The following is a 20,502-nucleotide window of genomic DNA, read 5'->3' as shown; positions in this document are numbered from 1 at the left end:
TTCTCCTGCCTTTTGTTCTCTTCCTTTCTTTCTGTCTCAGTCTCTCAGTGTGTCTGTCTCTTTCTGTCTTTACTCAGAGTTCTTATCCTCTGCTCTCCTACTGTTTGAACAAAGACAAACGCAGCAGACAAATCTGTTTGTACCAAAACAGGAAGGAGAATTCTTGCCCTCTGCACACGCTCATAGCAGACAGAGCTTAGCTTCTTCTCCTTTCAGACTCATTCGAAAGTAATCATAATTAATGCTCAACAATTACAACTCCCTCTAGCAGGCAGATGTGTTTGCATGATACCTGTAAAATGTTTTATATTTGTAAAGCAGCCGTCAGTCAGAAATTCAGACTATAAAAAAACACACCTGGGTGTTGTAAACTCTATCATCACCAACATCTATTCTTCTGTCTCTACGTTCCTGATTTAACCAATATGTCATTTTGACCTTGACCTCTGACCTGTTTGACTAAAAGGTTAATCTGTCCATCCATTACTTTGCTAAGAGACAATGACACACATGGACAAGACCAATTACAATACCAACTCCACAAATTGATGACACCGCAGGAGGTATTTAAGCTGCAGTTCATATTCATGTGGACACACACACACACACACGTCTATCTTAGCCATCTGTATTGTGTTGAAAGTTTATACTGTCAGACAAACTCAACACGTGTGCGCAGACACACACACACGCACGCACGCACACACACACACACACACACACACACACACACACACACACACACACACACACACACACACACACACACACACACACACACACACACACACACACACACACACAAATAGACATTCCATTATCAACAGCAATGAGAAAGCATGGTTGTCACTGCAAACCAATCTTTAATAACATTTGACTTCATACTCAGAAAATGTATCACATTTTACAAACATACAGTAGTTTCAGTCATTATGTGAACTTAAAGATGAGGTGAAATGAAATGTTTTTCCACCCTTTTAGAGCATAGTTGTGGTCATAATGGGGACACAGTTACCAATAAAACAAAAATAAATTTGTATTTTTAAATCAAAAGTCCAATCTTAATTAATTCCTGTCAAACAAAGACATGTGTGGCAGGTACATGGGCAGGTACTAACCAATTTTAAACAGTAATATTATGACAAGCACCTGTCTTTCAAACAGAGCTATGATTCATTATGCTAGATTGCTAGAGTGTGGAGCTACTCTGTTGAGTGTCAACAAACATGTACAATGATCTATATTTGAAGTTCTAAAAAATGACCTATTTTTCATTTACATATCAAAATATGTTTATGAAAACATCTGAGGTGATAAATAGGCAATGCGGTAACAAACACTTGATTCAAAACTGCCTTATTTTATATTTCTTTTACTTTGTGGAGTGACATGACTTCCAGGCATATCATGATACTCGACAATGCCCAGAATCAGTGCTTATAGCCAGATAAAATATTTACAGACAGCCGGTGTAATGAAGGTAGGTTGGAAAACTTTTTAATGCTTTTCATTGGTTCAATATTTTCTTACCAACACACAGAGGGTGTTCAATGGTACTGATTTATGGAAAAAAAACGCGTCGAAATGGAGTTAACTGGTTTCTGCCGGACAGCAACGATATGGAAATTAAATACTTTCAAAACATAATTTTATGTAATGAATTTAAAGATGAATTTTGAATTAAGAATAATGCATTTTGAGTTTGAAATGCTGTAAGAACTGACAACCAAACCGCGCAAAGTCATAACGAAAATCTGGAACATTAAGAACCACTGAACGTAGAGGAGGGGGGAGGAGGAGACAGGGGGAGGGGAGAAGGAATATATGGTACAGTAAAGCAAAGCAAAGGGAGAATAACACACATGGAGAGAAAGAGGGAGAGGACAAGCAGGACTCCTTTCTCTGCCATCAGTTGGAGCTGTGATCCAGTTCACTTAAGTACACATCAGTTCAGAACTCATAAAAGCAGGAAACTGACTGAATAATTCAGATGTTTCAGGACACTGACTGAATGGTTCAAATATTTCAGGAAACTGAATGAATGGCTCAGTTGTTTCAGGAAACTGAAAGAATGGCTGGATGAAAGGAGAGGTAAACTCATTTCTCCCATTACATAGAAAGGTGATGGAATTCACTGCCTACAGTCCCCCCCCCCCCTTTCTACTCTGTACATAGTGTTTTATATTTGTTTATGATATTGTATTTTGGTGTTATTTTTATGTTATGTATGGTGTTATTGATGTTGATGAATTGAATACATAGGACCTCAATGTGTTTCAGGAGTCTGACTGAAAGGTTTAATTATTTCAGGACGTGGACAGAATGGTACAGTTGTTTCAGGAATCTAACTGAATGGCTCAAATGTTTCAGGAAAGGGATTGAATCGTTCAGTTGTATCAGGAATCTGACTGAATGGCTCAGATGTTTCAGGGAACTTACTCGATGGTTCTGATGTTTCAGAACACTGAGTGAACCATTCAGATGTTTCAGGAATCTGTCAGAATGGTTGAAATGTGACAAAAGCGGTCAAACTGGCTGAATCATGTGTTGTTTTTTAAGGAACTAAAAACAGCCTCCCCCCAATTGATTTGTTCTGAGCAGATCCAATATTTAATGTTTCTGTTCTTGTGCTCCACCCTAACGTAACATTCCTAAAGTGGTTAGTTAGAGCAACAAAAAAAAGGCTAATAATACTGTTGTTTGTTTTACATTAATGTATGCAATACGCTCAAAACACTGTTATAGCACGAATAACATTGACATCAGATCAAAATAAATGACACATTCTTCCTTCTTCATATTTATTGTCCATATGAATACTGTATGTTTCACTTCCAAATCAAAAAAGGATATTTTCCTTTTTAAAAAAAAATGATTTTACAATGTCAGACAGCTATTATAGATCATGTTATCATGTGTGGACTCACGGGGGATATCATCAAAGTAGGATAAATAAAACTATAGAATAATCCTATTTGACCCAGTTCTGATTGGAACATGTGGTATGGGTGTATCCAAATAGTTGAACATACCAGTCAGTCAGAGAAATGTCTCCTGTCCAGGTAATAGGTTTCAGCTTATAAAGTTGCAAGCATGACAAATTAACCTCTATCGCTCCCATTTGTAATAACTTAACCTATTAAAACCACTGATTTACAACAGTGGTTCTGCAAAATAGCAGATATACAAGCTCACAGCGCGTCACTTCGTGCCACGCTGCGAGCTTGTACATCTGCTATTTGTGAACATTTTTGAAAAACCTTTAAAGTGTTTTAGAATGTTTAATTTTTTTGAACATAAATCTTCACTTCTGGGGGTCCCTGGCAAAAAACTGTTTGAGATGGGGGTCCGCGTCCAAATACATATCATTTTGGGGGGCCTTGGCACGAAAACGTTAGAGAACTACTAATTTATAAGGCATCTGTAGAATCGGCACCAGGTCATAATGCGCTATTAACTCAAAAACATAACTTACTAATAGTTATGTCCCCAAAGTACTAATATGGGACATAACTTAGAAATTTGCATAGTTTATTTTTGTATGCCGATGAAATGTCCTCTGAAAATACTGAAAAACAATGTGTTTGCACTTCGTATTAGTAATGCTAGAAATTAATGCAGCACAACATTACACACAAATCTGCAACTGTGATCTGTTTAGACAAAGCTTACAACTAAGCTTTAACATTAGTGAGCTCAATTTACTTTAGTTCAACTGTGAATTGGTGTAGGCTAGCAAGTGGTGACTAGATATTGTAAGCAATAATGTCTGGAAAGGCAGAGCAAGTTAGCTACATAACTTGCGGCGACACGTTGCTCTCTGGCAATAAGGTCCGGTTGTGACTGTTGCACCTGTTCTCTAGTAGGAGCATGCATTGATACTATGAAGGCATGCCGAACCCTGATGTAGATCTAAGGCCATTTGGGAGTTGGGACATGAATGTTCTACAGGAACAAAAATCGAATGTTATTTAACCGGTAATGGAGATTTCAAATTAACGTTTCTGTTTGAAGCAATTCAAGATTATTATTGTTTCCATTTTTGCTCCTAGTAAAATATCATTCATATTCGTTTTTTTCCACACATTTTCTTTTCCTTGTCTATTAGAAAGTAACAGAAGTGGGATGGGTGGGATTAGTGGGATAAAGTGGGAGGTGCATCCATAGACCACGCCACTTCAAAGCAGAGTTATAGTAGGTCTCTCTGAAGACAAGAAGAGGAGAGGAAGACATGGAAGGAAGAGGAGGACGTTCTACCACCCTGAAGAGAGACAGACAAGAGACAGGAAGGAGGTAAAACTGAGAACAGGTGAAAGAAACAGAGAGGGGTGGACAGAGGGATGTATGGACGGATAGGTAAGAGGTAGTATTGATGAACAGACAGATAACGAAGGGTTTAGTGAGTAGGCGCTGAATGAAGTACAGAAAGACTCATAGTTTTACAACAGCATCTTCCCATACCAATATGCTGTTACACTGACTGCGGAGAACAACAAGTGAGACTGAGCTGGATCAATTCAAAGACAACTGTTTTACGGTACTCACACTGCTGACTGGGATCAGGATCAGCCGTGGTCACCTTGACGTAGTTGGTGGGGAACAAGCCGGTGACCCCGTTCATCTCTCCTCTCCACCAATCAGCATCATTCTTCTCCATTACGTTGATCAGCTGACCTTTAGAGAAACTCATTTCGTCCCCGTTGGCGGCTGAGTAGTCGTACATGGCAATCACCTGACACACTGTGAGAGTATGGAGGTTAGAGAGAGAGTGTGTGTGTGTGTGTGTGTGTGTGTGTGTGTGTGTGTGTGTGTGAGAGGCAGTGGTGTAAAGTACATTTACTCAAGTACTTTACTTAAGTACAATTTTGTGGTATTTTTTACTTTCTTCAGTAGTTCCAATTTTCAATACTTTTACTACTATTCCACTACATCTCAGAGGCAAATATTGTACTTTTTACTCCACTACAATTATTTGACAGCTTTAGTTACTAGTTACTCTGCAGATTTAGATTATCATCACAAAACATACAGTAACCACTTCAGCCCTATATATATATTTCGGCCATTTGAAAATAGCCGATCTACAAGCTCACAATGGGTCGCAATGCGGCGCATTGTAAACTTGTGAAATGGGACATTCTGCACAATCAGTACTTTTACTTTTGGTACTTTAAGTACATTTTGATGCAAATACTTTTGTACTTTTACTATAGTACATTTTGAATACCGAACTTGTACTTGCAACAGACTATTTCTACAATAGGGTATTGATACTTTTACTTAAGTAATTTTTTTTAGTACTGGTAAGAGAGACAGTGAGTGTGCGTGTTACCTGGTAGTGGTGCCGGTGTAGACTTGCCACTGTTTGATCCAAGCATTTTAACATGTGAGGCAGGAAACCAGCCCTTCTGACGTTTTTTACCTCTGGCCTGTGACAGAATGACATCGTCATCTCATCATGACAGCCTCTCAACATGTTATAATCTCATCATATCAAAACCTTAATCATGCAACATATTCTCACTCTCAAGTCATACTATAGAGATGAGGTGGGGCAACATCTGACCATGCGTCACCCGTTTGATGTGATGGGAAACCCCGTTTTGTCACAGGAAACACTGTGTCAACGCTCCCACTAGTCCCACCCACACTGGAATGCGGAAGTGCCATTCTCACTCCCAACTCGAAATAGGTTGACATGTCCACTAAAAACATTCAAAACAAGGCAAGGCACTTTTATCGACTCAGCGCCGTTCGAGTTGCATACTGATAGGCAGAGAATCGTAAATCATCACGTCCTCGTCAACAAGTGTCAAACGGGTGCCAAGAAAAGTCTCATTAAATACAAGCATTACTGTAGTCACTGAGGAAGCATGCAGGGTTTTTAAGTCATATAAAACAAGTGCTCCCCTGTCCCGACATGACAAGTGTAGAAAAATACTTAAATTAACTGGAGGTTCGGGCCGCCTTCACACCTACGATGCACTGCCGATCCGATCGATATGGCCATATATGGAGATCTCTGTATCTGTTAGTCCTTGTCGCTTTTATGGGCATAAACCGAGATCCCTGATGTCATTAGTATATGGCCATATATGGGCATGGCCCCTTTTGTGGCCATATATGGAGCTCAGTGATTTGTTTGTAGCTGATGACACATTGACCCGCTTGTGATGAGGTCATGCTTGCTTGGGATGTGTTCATGATGACAAATTGAGGTTAGACAACACACTCCATATTTGGGCATAGCTGCGAGGACCACTCTAGTTAAGGCAATCAATTCTACATGGTTCAGCTCTTCAGTAACTGTTTTGCCTTAATTTCTCATAAATCGCAGGCAACCCACTGGCTCAAATACGATACGGCTAGGGCCTGGCTTCAATTAAGGTAGCAAGATGTACATCAAGTATTAATTGATCTGGGATGATTTTTTGGAGGTTTTAAACCACACCAGGGGACATGCGGACAGGTGTTTTAACACATTGACTGCCAAGAACGTAATATTGCATCATCTCAAATCCAACGCTTCACTGCTTAAGACGTAATATTACGTCATCATGGTGTTTTTTTAGTAATTACACTAGAGGGCGCTCTTCGCCAACCTATGAATGATGCCTTGACTTAAAGAGAAGGATCCACCTGGAAATGACTTCATCTAAAACATTTTCACCCCATCCACTACAACAGATTTATGAAAATACATTTATCTCAGATTTTTTTAACCAGATTGCATTTTCGGTGAAAACGAGCTATATTCAACTGCCGATAACTACAGAATGGACAATCGCAGTTACAATGTTTTTTCCCAGTGGATAGAAGAGAGTCTTTCCACGGAGACATCGTTTGTTTACATCCGAGTTGAAAAAATAATTCTGTGGATTGTCAAAAAGACTCAAAATAAGGTAAAACCGCTGGCAGTGGTGGATGAATTAATGAATTAATACCTGGCAATGAATGTGTTAAGTATATTATAAAGTTTAAATGGAAGGCTTTGTGTTGGTATGCTACAGCCACCAGGTGGAGAATGTTTGCAGCAGGATCATGGATGTGCCAGTGTGTAAAGCTCACCTGCAGTTCTCCAAGCCACCAGCCAGAGGGGTTCTTGTTCAGAACGAGGATGAGCTGACCTGGAGCCAGAATCAACTGCTCAGGACCAGTAGAGGAGTAGACACTGGTCACCTGGGCAATGTCTATACACATGCACACCCGCACACACACCCACACGGATGAGAAATAAACACAGACATAGCTGCAGTGCACACACACAAATTTGAACTGCGGTGTGTGTTGATGTGTGTTCAAAGACATGCACATAAAGAGAGAAAATAAATAAATCTCACCTGGCTTCTTCTTTCCAGAGACACTAGACGTCTGTATAAAAATATGATGTTGTGTTAGTGTTATATCAAATATGTTGTCATTATACACAAATAAACAAAATACATTATTTATATGAATATACAGTACATGTACCGGCTAACAATGGTAGCATTTTATTAATTTGTATTTCATCCTTATTTGAATAGGCTAATAAAAAGTTCACCTCAAAATTCTTCATCATAGACTAACATCAGTCAGAGATGCTGTGCTGTAGGTGTACTGCATGTCTATCTGTATGTGTGTGTAGTATCAATGTATAACAGAATCTTACATCGCTGTCTTTAGGTTTGACATAGTTGCTTGGGAACACTCCAGTACGGTCTCCAATAGATCCACTCCACCATTCTCCCTCTCTCTGGCTCACTAAGACCACATCTCCCTCTCTGAACGTCAGGTCGCCTGCCTCAGGAGACTCATACGTGTACAACGCCACATATTCTAGACACACATAAATACAAATACGACAGAAATCTTGTTATTAGAACCCAGTACGACCTCTGGGCTGGTTAGACAGGCAGCACTAGCCTGAATTCCCCGGTCTGTTTTAATGTTACTGTCCCTATATCAATTCAATTCGGGTTCACTTTATTGGCAACCCAAAAGTGCATAATAGCAATTACAGTTATTCAATTATTTACTCAAGTATAAAGACTGCACAGTATTATGCAGTTTATATATAGTATACAGTAAAAAATACTGTTTCCAGCTCAAATGTAGTTTTATCAAACACAGATTAAGGCTGTTTACCATTGAATCATGAATATGTTCTGAGATTCCTCTTACTGTACCTTCCCACTGCTGACCATCAATTGACTCTGTACCATCAGGAAGAGATTGCATGGGGCTAGAAAAACAAACACACACACACACACACACACACACACACACACACACACACACACACACACACACACACACACACAAATGATCAAATCAAACAAAAATAGAACCTCACTTTTGAAGGTGAGGGATGACATTGACCAGTAGAAACAACAGTGAAATAATTGTCTCCAGTATAGATCAAAACTACAATGAAAACTAGAAAGATTACACCGTCAAAATATGTCATTTCCACCCTGTTGTCGATTGTGACCTTGTCCTTCGACCTTTTTGACCAGAGAGTTAAGTAGCCTACGGATAATTCCCACATTTCATGTTAATCCATTTAGACCTGAGGCCAATTCTAAAAACGCCTTCTAAATCCAGACCCAAGTTGTATGTATGTTGCTGTATACTGTACATAGCAACAACAACTCCAAAAGAGGTTCCCGGATTGAAAGGTATAGTTACGTATAGGGTTTCCCGGTCTAAATGGGTTAATCCACCCATCTCTTCTTGATTTTGACTGTGATTGGCCTTTGATATTTGAACCCAAAAGTTGACAGCTTGAAACCCAGCATCCAAATTCTGGGGGGAACTTTGACCCAAAACCGCCAATTTACAAGCTCACAATGCCTCGCTATGCGTTCTGAGCTTGTAGATCGGCTATTTTTGAGGAAGATATTTGGTGTAGACAGAAAAGGTCCAAGGACAGAGCCAAAGCCAACTCACATCCAATTTACTAAGTCTAGACTAAGTGGTTAATAATCTCTTCTGGGCAGCCTAACGATCAACACCAAAGACAGACCATTAGAAATAGCAATGGAAAATCTCCCGTAGAGCCAGTGCGTTCTCTTTTTTGTTCCACAGTCAGCACGCTCACTCACTCACACACTCACACTCACACACACACACACACACACACACACACACACACACACACACACACACACACACACACACACACACAGTATTTCTTACTCTGTACTCTCCTCTTCTCCCAACATGGTGACATATGTTTTGGGGAACCAGCCCTGTGCTCCATTCAGCTCCCCCAGACACCAACTCTCCTGTTGCTCCAATACCCTGATCACATCATCTTTACTGAAGTTTAGATGACTATCTGTCTTTGCTGTCCAGGAACACAATGCCTGGGCTAGCAATGTCCCTACCACCTGGAGAGAGCAAGAAGATGAGGGAGAAATAGGGAGAGAGAGAGAGAGAGCAGGAGGGAGGGAGAGAATGTGAGGGAGACAGAAGAAATGGTACACAGAAAGAGAGAGTTTGACGGAAGGACAGAGAAGGCAATGCAATAAAAAACACCAAAAAAAAGGTGTTAGTTAAAACAATATGGTATAGTTTTAATAGTACAATTAAAACAACAATTCACCAGACTGACACTAGGAGTCATGGGCACTGATTCCGTGGGTGCGTACTGGCCCGAGCACCCATGTAGAAGGTCGAGCACTGTCCAATTGAATACAATGGCAGATTAAACGCGAAGGTGTAGAGAAAGACAGACCTTCTATTCTTGATGAGAAGTTTTACTAGTAAGATGTAGTGAACTTTCTGAAAGGCGATCAGAAAAAGCACTTCAGAACCATGTTGTCAGAGATCAACCAACTAGTGAAACTCACACTGACTGTCCCTCTAACAACCTGCAATTCAGACAGTACTTTTCCAGCCCTGCTGCGACTGTCCACAATAGGGCAAACAAGACTGAACCATGTCACTGTATTTAACTGTTACATGAATGTATCACAACATGTGAACCAGGATGTAAATCATCAAGCGTATGGCTGCCAGGAGTAATGGACTGTCAACACCAAGTAATGCTTTTATAACTATATTCAAACTCAACTGGATGGCAGAGTCCACACCACAACTATAAGGACAACATCAGTGTGGATGCTCACATAGTTGTTATAGTAATAGTGATTGGTGTGGACGGCCCTTAACACCTTCCTTGTAAGGAAATAACATCAATGGTGAGTGAAAAACTAATTTAAATATATTAACCGTGTGGGCCTATTTGTCGATTTTTTTGTTCTTTGCTTGTGTAATGATTTAACTTGTTAAATAATAGCCCAATCCCTCCACCAAGGAAAATATTCTATTTTTTACATTACTAAAGAAAAGTTTCAAGGCACTCTTCTTTTTAAAAAACATTTACAATCTGTTCTTCCTTGTGCTATAAGAAACCTTTCCTCAAACTTGTGTCCTGCTCTGAATGTACAACTGCAATCAACCTTGAGTTCTCAAAAGGATATTAAGGCTGCATAAGCACGCAATCAAATCTGAACAGGAAGTTCAGAATGATTGAATTAACAAAACTCATAACAAAACCCATAATGCCTCACCTGCCCCTGGCCCTCAGAGTGGGTTGGATTTGGAGAGTGTGTCGGAGTGAAGGCAGACTTTGCTCCCGTTGCCATAGCAGCCTCTAGGTTGTTATGGGATGCTGTGGAAAGCTGTGGCTTGAGGGCCAGTTTGGGCTTGTCCGTGTTGTCTACTGGGTCCAGTCGCTCCACATAACTCTCTGGGAACCAGCCCAACTTTCCCAAAATGCTCCCATACAACCAACCCATCTCTCTCTCTGTACTCTCATCCACCTTGAAGAGAGAAAGAGGGAGAGAGGATGGAAAAGTGAAAGAAGGAGAAGATGGGGGTTGAGAAAGAGAAGGATGGAAGAGAGGTAGGGCAGAGAGAAAGACATTTGAGTATTCAGGCATGTACTGCACATCAACACAAACAAATCAGAGGGCAGTGCATTGTGTTTTCTTTCATGTTGTAATGTAATGAACTGTTGCTTGTTTTAGTCCCACCTCTATGACATCATCAGCATTGAAGTTGAGTTCTTCCTGGTTGCGTGCGCTGAACGGGTACAAAGCTTTGAAGGAAGTGAGGGAAGCCGATTTCCTGTGCTCGGTGGCCCTGGGCTGGAGACCACCTAAGACAAATCAGGAGTTATTATCTGCACACAAAACCAACAGTGTGCATGTGGTGTGGATATGAGTGTGACGTATATACAGTATGACTCAATATAAACATATTTATTACACGGCTTGGTTGAATGCTCGATTCTGATTGGTCAGTCATCGGTCATTATTTCTGGATAATGACCGATGAGCTCTATAACGGACCGCTGTATAATCAGAGACTCAGAACACCTGCTCATATCAACCTGCGCTGCTTGATTTTATGCTTTATCCAACATGACAGCCATGTAAACAAACAACCAATGTCATTTACAACTAAACGTTGCTCTCAAGAATGTTTTTGAAAACATTTGAAGTGAGAAATAGACGATGCAATGACCGAAAAGTCATTCTATTTGATCCACTTCACTTCCTTGTTTATCGTGGCGCAACAACGGGGGAATACCAAAACGCTCGCCCCAAAACATAGTCGCCCGGGGGCAAATCCGGCGGTATTACAGGCAAATCGGCAGTAAATAGAATGGGGGGCGAGTGTGTTTTGGGGCGAGTTTTTTTCCATTTCGTCATTTGTTTTTGCGAGGCGAACTTGTCCGCCCAGCCCAATACTTATGGAATACTTTCATTGCCGTAAGCAAGGAAATACTTCGTTTTGTTGTTACTTTTGGGTAAATGTATTTATGTATTTATTAAGTAGCCGTGTAATAAGCGGGATAATGCATGGGGAGGTAGTCATTATTGAAATTTAAAGCCCTTCAGGGCGGTCGGGCTTTAAATTTCAATAATGACTACCTCCCTATGCATTATCCCTTGCATACTGTATGTGACACTGAGAGGGTGATGAGCCCTATGAGCCCTAGGGCTGATTGCGAACGCGGAAGGAGGCGCGCCTCCGCCCAAGTGGAGCTTACTATGAAAGTCTGCTCGGCTTGTGTGTGTGTCTGTCTGTCTGTCTGTCTGTCTGTGTGCAGTGCACTGCCTGGATGCGGCCAACAGAGTGCGCCAGAGTGCAGCTACAGTCAAAACACACACACACACAGTCCGTAAATACACAATAATTTCGAGCTGCGTTCGCTTCCAGCGTTCGCGCGTCTTACTTGTAACAGTCCTCTCAGGATAGAGTGCGTACTGTGTATATACAGTATTTAGATATTTATACCTCGTCTCTCCTCCAGTCCTCTCAGGAGAGCAGACAGTTTCTCTGTAATGTCAGACTTTCCTCCACTGTGTTGCTGCTGGCGAGATGCCTCCTCCTTTCTCCTCTTCTCCTCCTCTGCCCTTTTCTCCTCCTCTTTTTTCTTTCTTTCCTCCTCCTGCCTCCTCCTCTCCTCCTCTGCTCTCATCTCCTCCTCTTTTTTCTTTTTCTCCACCTCAGCTCTCCTCCTCTCCTCTTCCTCTCGCTTTCTCTTGTCCTCCTCCTCTCGCTTCCTCCTCTCTTCTTCCTCTCTTTTCCGCCTCTCCTCTGCATCTCTGACAGCTGCTATGGCTGCTCTCTCTCTCCTCGTCTCCTCCTCCTCTCTCCCCCTCCTTCGCTCCTCCTCTCTCTTCTCCTCCTCTAGTCTCTTCCTATCTTCCTCACGCCTGTGCCGCTCCTCTTCCTCTTGCCTCCTCTTCTCCTCTTTTTTCCTCTCCTCCTCCAATTTCTTCCTCTCCTCCTCTAGTTTCCTTCTCTCCTCCTCCAGTTTCTTCCTCTCCTCCTGTCTCTTGCCTTCCTCGACTACCTCTCTCCTCCTCTTATCCTCCTCCTCTCTCGCTCTGTGCTCTCTATCCTCCTGCAGCCTCCTCTCCCTCTCCTCCTGCAGCCTCCTCTCCCTCTCCTCTTCCTCCCTCCTCTTTCTCTCCCTCTCCTCTTCCTCCCTCCTGAGCTTCTCCTCCAACAGTCTCTCCTTTTCCAGCTTGATACGCCTGGAGACAAAAAGACTTACAGTGAGCTAGACAGGAAGTGAAAACATTACGAGTTGAACATTAATAATCTTAATTGATCTGTAAATAGAATCAAACTAAAAGTTGGACAAATGAGGAAAATATTGTACGCCCAAAGATATTTGGATTTATGCTTGGGATGTGGCAAGTGTTAAATATAAAACACAATGATGACTTGACAAATAATTCAGTAGTCAAACAAACAAAATGTCCACAAATAAATGTGTGATTGATTGTCTCCTATTCAGTCTTTTTATTCAGAGTTCAGGCCTCTGCTATATATACAGGGGAGGGGTTCTTATTAAAAAGACAATGCCTATCTAAAAAGTATAATCTTGCTCTCATTGTGTGTCTGAACACAAAGTAACAGTTAGCGAATAAGACTTGAAGAAAAGTCTTGTTCGCTAGCGGTTACTTTGTGTTCAGACACAATGAGAGCCGGATAGTAAAAACATCTTAGGCATGAAAAGATGGAAAAGTCAAGGCTGAGTTGAGCTGAATAAACATTTCACTGAGCTCACTGAGACAAATCATAATGGATAGGGTTTAATGCTTGGATGGCGTTTGTATTGTGACAGCATTGCTGTCCATGGCAATTAAGGGCGCATGAGGGTAGTTGATGGGATCTATAAAATGTAATTATAGGGTACGCGTTTGTGTCGCAAGAGCGTATTGTGCTCCAGTTAGTTTCTGAAACGGGCCTCCATATGGCTGTTTAGTTTTTTGTGGCTTTTATGCCTTTATTGATAGGATAGGATAGTAGGCTTACAGGAAATGGGGAGAGAGATGGGGGGTGACATGCAGCAAAGGCCGTCGGGATCGGGACTCGAACTCGCAACATGCTGTCAGGCTACTTTGGAGCTGTGTTTTGGCTGTGTTTTTTTTTTAGCAAAATACAACACAGCTTCCTTTTCTTTTGAGCAGTGAGCACTGTGAGTGGAGCTGGGGGGAACCTAGGCGAGCAGAGATGTAGTGAGTGGAGCAGTAGGGAATGTCTTTGTAGAGAGGAATGCAAGAACGTCCTTGGGAGCGTGGAGCACTGGTCATTCTCTTTTGTGACTTAGTGATTCTGTTGGACTTATTCAATCATCATTTCATATGTTTAAGTGTTGTGCTTCACGTTGCATAAACCCCCATCATTACACTTTGCCAATGTAATAATTTGTGACGATCACAGAAATTCAGATCACAGAGTGGACTTAAATCGCTAACTCTGATCTGAGATACGATCATATAGAACTGACTTACGTCAATACACTTGCTCAGAGATCTGATCATATAGAACTGACTTACACCACTACCTCTGATATGAGATCAGGTCATATAAAAGTGACTTAAACCACTACCTCTGAGCCTCCTCTTCCTCCTTCTGCTTCCTCTCGTCTTCCCGCTTCCTCTCTTCCTCATGTCTCCTCCTCTCTTCCTCCCTTCTCTTCCCCTCCTCTTCCTGTTCTCTCCTTCTTTCGAGCTCGCGTCGTTTCTCATCTTTAATGTGCCGTAGATTTTCCAGCGTTGCCTGTTGCTTTCTCTGACTCTCATTTAATTCCTGACAGACACAGAGGACAAACAAAGAGGACAGCAGAGGAAATAGGTCAGGCTGAAAAATCACACCATTTCTTGTGTCTCAGATAATGTTTTTCAGAACTGGAAATGTGCCTAAATACCAAAGAAAATTGTGAAATCTAATTGGTTGCGTTTACCTGTATGTCTTTATTATACTGGTCCACCTGTACCAGTTTTGCTGCGGTCTCCTTCTCCAGACCTTCCAGCTGTTCTCTTAGTTTACGACACGCTCCATTCTTCTCTGTAACACCCATCTTCATGGTGGATGCACTGGACACTGATCAAATAAAACACACAAGTTAACAGAATGCGTAATTTGGGTCAGTCTACAAAGCTATGGCATCTAGAAAGACGAAATCCCAAAGTGATTCCCTTGATATAGTACTTTCTTTTTACTTTATTGTGGCCTAATAACAAAATGGAGGTTTTATTTAATTTAACAATAATTAGAATCTTACATTCATAAACCTGCTGTTTGCAGCCACTAATGCAGAGCATTAGGGAATCCAAAGGCCACCGAGCCTAAACCTTATTAACAGAAGGGATTCTACGCATTGTAGCTCTTGGGAACTTCTTGAAATGTGACCGAACACAATAAAGGATGTGTCATTGTTTCGTCATTTGATATGAAAGTAGAGCATCAGAGCTACAAAATGAATATTAGTTGAGCAAACAATTTTGGAACTACAACTAATAATGTATTGTAGAAGTATATGTTTCGGATAAACTCACTTTCTTATAAACACACTTTCTTATATCTGGAAATACTTTATGCTTTTATTTGATACATTTAGTTAATGCTTTGGCTGACAAACTAATATAGCGAATGTGTTAGACCAAAATCTAATTTAATCTTACATTTCTGATTTTCTTTTTTTTTCAGTTAAATTTATCAAAAACTCTCCCACCATCTTCCTCAGTTTCAGTCTGAAACTTCAAGATATGAAAAGCTTGTTTCTCTATTGTTTTAGGAATCAATTGTGAGACAACAGGTTTTTTGTTCCACCCAACTGCTGGTCAACAAATCCCACAATTCATTGTGAATAGGTGGAGAACTGAAGGTGCAAAGAAATATCCCCTTTGTGTGTAGAGAGGCCGGCATCTCAGTGGCTGATCGTGTGACAACGGGGGAGATCAACTATTATTGATTGTATTGTTGATTCGATCCCTACAAAAAACAATGTTGAATTTGACTCAACCAAACATACTGTATGTCCACAACCTGTGACGGATTGTGCATCTCCCAAAATGTCTATTGTAATGCCTCACTTTAAGAAGAAATGTGATACTTTTGTTTCAAAACTAGGATTGTTTTAACTCAATTTAGAGGTTCATTTCTTTTCATTTGGACAGGACAAAAGAAGTGAAGAATTGGTCTTGTAATGTATTAACTGTTTACATAATCAGTTGATTACACTTGACTTTTTGATGTTGATAAATTATTTTCTCATTTACAAGCCGGTTTCAGTTCTGACTTCTACTTGTATGATAGATAAGCTTGAAGATTTTGAATCTGCCGAAAAAATTATAAAAATCATTATTAAGGTATTTTATGGGCTTTTCTACTTTATACTATTTTAAAGGGATTGACATACAACCAAGAGCCTTGGGTGGGATTCTAATGCAGTCAGGACTACAAAAGGATGCGCAAAATGAAATACTGAAGCGTAAAAAATGAATACAGAAATGTTATTTTTAACCAATTAAAACCGGGAAAGCATCTGTGTCATTTTACATTTTTGCTTTATACAAGCAATATACAAGCGCAGCGCCAAGTACATCTGCAATGTTTTTTACATTTTTAAAAAATCTTTAAAGTGTGAGAACTACTGATTTAGAAGGCATTTGTAGAGTCGGCCTCAGGTCTTAATGGAATGGAACGCAATGGAAACCTATTGAATAAAGTGTTCTCTTTAGTCAGAGATGCAATAGATAGTTCCACCCGTCTATTCAACCATTCATCCTGCAGTACAGGCATGGCAGACTGATCCAGAATCACCTGGCAGGTTATTCAGAGCCATGTTCCTCAGTTTCTCTGTCAGTCTCCTCTGTTCAGGGGTCAGCTGGGACAACTTCCTTTGGAACTCCTGACACACACAAACGTGAAACGCATCATCAAAAGAGGGGTTTATAACAATGAGTACACACACACACACACACACACACACACACACACACACACACACACACACACACACACACACACACACACACACACACACACACACACACACACACACACACACACACACACACACACACACACACACACACACACACACACACACACACACACCTCCAGCTGCCTCTGCAGGTTGTCAATGTCCTGTTGGCGTGTCTCTCTTCTCTGATTGGTCAAATCAAGCTCCACTTTCTGCACCTTCTTCCTGTTCTGGGCGCCACGCAGCTGATCTGAGATCTGACGATGTTTATTACCCTGAGAGAGAAAGGAAGAGAGAAAAGGGGAGGAGACGAGACCAAGAAATCAGGAGAAAGATACAAAATAAAATAAATACTCCACATTTGATAGATCAAACATTAACTTCATAAGTCTATAGTCATAACATGTTGCCATGAACATATTCATACATGTTCAAACTATTAATAACATGTTAATATCAACTACAGATCCTTCTAAAAAAATTAATATTGTGTAAAAGTTCATTTTCTTCTTTCATATATTTAGATTCATTGTGAATGCAGTGAAGTATTCAATACATTTTTTTTTTAATTTAGATTTGTATGGCATACAGCTCATGAAAAAAAAAATCCATATCTCAAAATATTAGAATATTACACAAGGGCACTCAAAAGAAGGATTTATAATACAGAAATGTTAACCTTCTGAAAAGTATGTTAATTTATGCTATCAATACTTGGTCTGGAATACTTTTGAACAAATTACTTCATCAATGGGGCGTGGCATGAAGTTGATCAGCGTGTGGTACTGCTGAGGTGTTATGGAAGCCCAGGTTTGCTTTGATAGCTGCCTTAAGCTCATCTGTACTGTTGGGCCTGGTGTCTCTCATCTTCCTCTTGACAATACAACACAGATTCTCTGTGGGGTTCAGGTCAGGCCAGTTGACTGGTCAGTCAAGCACAGTAAGACCATGGTCAGTACACCAGTTACTAGTAGTTTTGGCTCTGTGGGCAGATGCCAAGTGCTTCTGGAAAAGGAAATCAGTGTCTCCATAAAGCTTGTCAACGTACGGAAGCACGAAGTGCTCTAAAATCTACGGGTAGATGGCTGTGTTGACTCTGGACTTGATAAAACACAGTGGACCAAAAGCAGCAGATGCCATGGCACCCATGACACAATCAAGCAACTTGGAGGCTGACCGTTGTTGGCCATGGAAACAAAATAGCAGCGCTAGAGAGCTAATTTCTGGATGCAGACCAACCATCCCTGCCAATCATTCCAAAACATCATACAGTGTTTTGCTCACTGCCTCACCTCTTGGCCCCCGGCATTGCTGCTTGCATCTATATTTATTATTATTACTCACCACTTCCTCCAGTTCCATCTCCAAACTCTTCTTCTTGGCTTTCAGTCTGATGATGTCATCTTGTTCCTGCTCTCTCTTTATCTTCAGCTCCCCACGCCTCCTCCTCTCCCACTCCTCCTTTCTCTGACGCTCCAACTCCCTCTGAGCAGCCTAACACACACACACACACACACACACACACAGTGTAAGGACCTTACTTTATAAGAGCAATACACTTGTCTCTAAACGCTTTGCTCAACTAGAGTCTCGTGACAATCTCCCAGCCTTCGTTGCTAAAACTGGGTGAAATAAATTGAATTAATAAAAAAGACAGAACCAAAGCAAAGACTTTAGGGAGTTCTTTCATATTGGGACAGTAATATTATGTATTTGTTTTCAAAGCAATAGTCATAGAATTGTTAGCAGACTTCTCGCTGCTGATTTAGCAGGAACCTTGAATTTAGATGTCCCCAGACAGGTAGGAGCGAATAAAGAATCTAAGAAAGAGCTAAAAAGAAACACACACCTCTTTTCTCTCTATCTCTCTCTGCTTCTCTTCTTCTTTCTGCCTCTCCAGCTCTCTCTGTCGTTGAAGCCTCCTCTCCTCCTCCTTGCGTCTCTTCTCCTCCGCCTCACGGGCCTCCCTCTCGCTCCTCTCTCGCTCCTCTCTCGCCTTCTCTGCACGTCTCTCCTCTTCCCTCCTCTGTGCCTCCTGTAGTACCTGTCGTCTTTTCTCCAGCTCTGCGTTCCCTCTTTCCAGGTTGGCTTTGAACTTATCCTCGAACGACACTGGAGGCGAAGAGGAGACATAAAACACTGGTTTAACTTTGTAGACAGGACAGTAGGGGTCCTAACCCATTAAGACCGGGAAAGCATCTGTCACTTTAGATTTTAACCACTTTAACCATTATCTTATACTTTGGCTATTCAAAAATAGCAGATCTGCAAGCTCATAGCGCAGCACTCGGTTTCGCACTATGAGCTTGTACATCTACTATTTTTTGGAATATCATGACAATTTGTGCAAATCTTTGAATATATATGTTTAACTCAAATCAGTCAATCAGTTTTTTTTCCAAAGAACTTATGTTGCTATATATATCAGTGGTTCTCAAACTTTTTCATGTCAAGGACAAGGATCCCCAAAATTATATGTATTTGGCCGTGAACCCCCATCTCAAAATATTTTGTTCCAGGGACCCCCCAGAAGCAAAGACTTGAATAACAAATGTTTGCTTTAAAAATATATATATATTCAAAGATTTCCTCAAATTTTCACTATTTTTTAAAAGATATAGCAGATCTACAAGCTCATAGCGCAGCACTCGGTGCCGCGCTATGAGCTAGGCCTATATAGGGAGTTTCATGATTCAAGAAATACAGAGATTAGACACACACAGCCTTTCAGCCTGGCACAGATAATAACAGGAGCTGTTGTGTGTGTGTATGAATACATACTGTTGGTCTTCGTCTTCTGTGGAGGTTCATTATCAGTCTCATCGATTAGAGCAGCATATAGAGAAGAACTGGAGCCATTCAATACAGACCTGGAACACACATTTCAATTGTATCATCTATATGTCATCTATAGTACACATTTAGATGTTGGACTCAATAATCACAACATTTTTAGATTAAACTGTAAGTGGCAGACTCAATGTATTAATGTGTGAGTGACTGACTGACTATATTATTTTTATAGCACATTTCATACAGGTAAACTCAATGTGCTTCACATTAAAAAATAACAAAGAATTATGCACACGGATATACATATGTACAGCTACTACCTCCAGCCACGTGCAGATGTTACCATACAGATTGGTTAAAATAAAGTTTTATTCATTAAAATAAGTTCCAGATTGCAGCTTTAAAACCTTGTAATGTCCTGCCTCTGTCCCTTAGCACCCACTATAAAGATCTGAGTCTGGTCTCTGGTCAGCAATAGAAAGTTTTGGGAAATCCAATGGTTTATGTCATCATAACACGTTTCTTCACAGGTCTGAAGTTGTTTTGTGAAGGGAGAGGTGTGTTGTCAGGGTAAGACTGGCAGGACACATTGTACAGTATGTATTGTATGCATATAAAGAACAGACCCTTGTAGGAGCCCATAGGATAAGGCTAAGAGGCCAACAGTATTTTTAAGTGTGTGCGTGCGTGCGCCCGTTCGTGTGTGTATACCTGCATGAAGGTGGTACCAGCTCATTTGGCAGTGTCGTTGGTAAAGAATATCCAGACTTAGTCATGTCCACCAGATGCATTGCCAGGATGAACTCCTCAGCCTTGAGCTTCCCATCCTTATCAACATCAGCTAATGTCCTGGGAGAGAAGAGGAATAGGAATAGGAAGGAAGGAATAGAAATAAATCTTGCAAACCCAGGTCAAAACTACATTCT

At 40.8% G+C, this 20,502-nt stretch overlaps 1 protein-coding gene across 2 annotated transcripts in view; it reads right to left on the bottom strand.

Annotated features, from left to right (window-relative positions):
* The window catches only part of itsn2b (intersectin 2b), a 45,157-nt gene that overhangs the window by 11,525 nt on the left and 13,130 nt on the right, over nucleotides 1–20,502 (bottom strand). For both annotated transcript variants that reach the window (XM_084066704.1, XM_084066705.1), the window contains exons 10-27: nucleotides 20,288–20,425; nucleotides 19,565–19,653; nucleotides 18,633–18,895; nucleotides 18,128–18,277; nucleotides 16,918–17,058; nucleotides 16,621–16,708; nucleotides 14,759–14,898; nucleotides 14,405–14,604; nucleotides 12,295–13,040; nucleotides 11,025–11,149; nucleotides 10,560–10,811; nucleotides 9,181–9,374; nucleotides 8,169–8,224; nucleotides 7,652–7,818; nucleotides 7,341–7,371; nucleotides 7,069–7,190; nucleotides 5,333–5,429; nucleotides 4,546–4,740 (exon numbers count right to left, since the gene is read on the bottom strand). In XM_084066704.1, coding sequence (XP_083922830.1) covers nucleotides 4,546–4,740; nucleotides 5,333–5,429; nucleotides 7,069–7,190; nucleotides 7,341–7,371; nucleotides 7,652–7,818; nucleotides 8,169–8,224; nucleotides 9,181–9,374; nucleotides 10,560–10,811; nucleotides 11,025–11,149; nucleotides 12,295–13,040; nucleotides 14,405–14,604; nucleotides 14,759–14,898; nucleotides 16,621–16,708; nucleotides 16,918–17,058; nucleotides 18,128–18,277; nucleotides 18,633–18,895; nucleotides 19,565–19,653; nucleotides 20,288–20,425 — 3,194 coding nt within the window. The remainder of the gene's footprint in view (nucleotides 1–4,545; nucleotides 4,741–5,332; nucleotides 5,430–7,068; nucleotides 7,191–7,340; nucleotides 7,372–7,651; nucleotides 7,819–8,168; nucleotides 8,225–9,180; nucleotides 9,375–10,559; nucleotides 10,812–11,024; nucleotides 11,150–12,294; nucleotides 13,041–14,404; nucleotides 14,605–14,758; nucleotides 14,899–16,620; nucleotides 16,709–16,917; nucleotides 17,059–18,127; nucleotides 18,278–18,632; nucleotides 18,896–19,564; nucleotides 19,654–20,287; nucleotides 20,426–20,502) is intronic.

Source organism: Gymnoscopelus microlampas, assembly GCF_963454915.1.
Source record: "Gymnoscopelus microlampas genome assembly, chromosome: 1".
Classification (NCBI taxonomy): Eukaryota; Metazoa; Chordata; class Actinopteri; order Myctophiformes; family Myctophidae; genus Gymnoscopelus; species Gymnoscopelus microlampas.
Note: the sequence above shows the minus strand (reverse complement) of the source record. Positions and strands in the feature narration are given on the sequence as shown.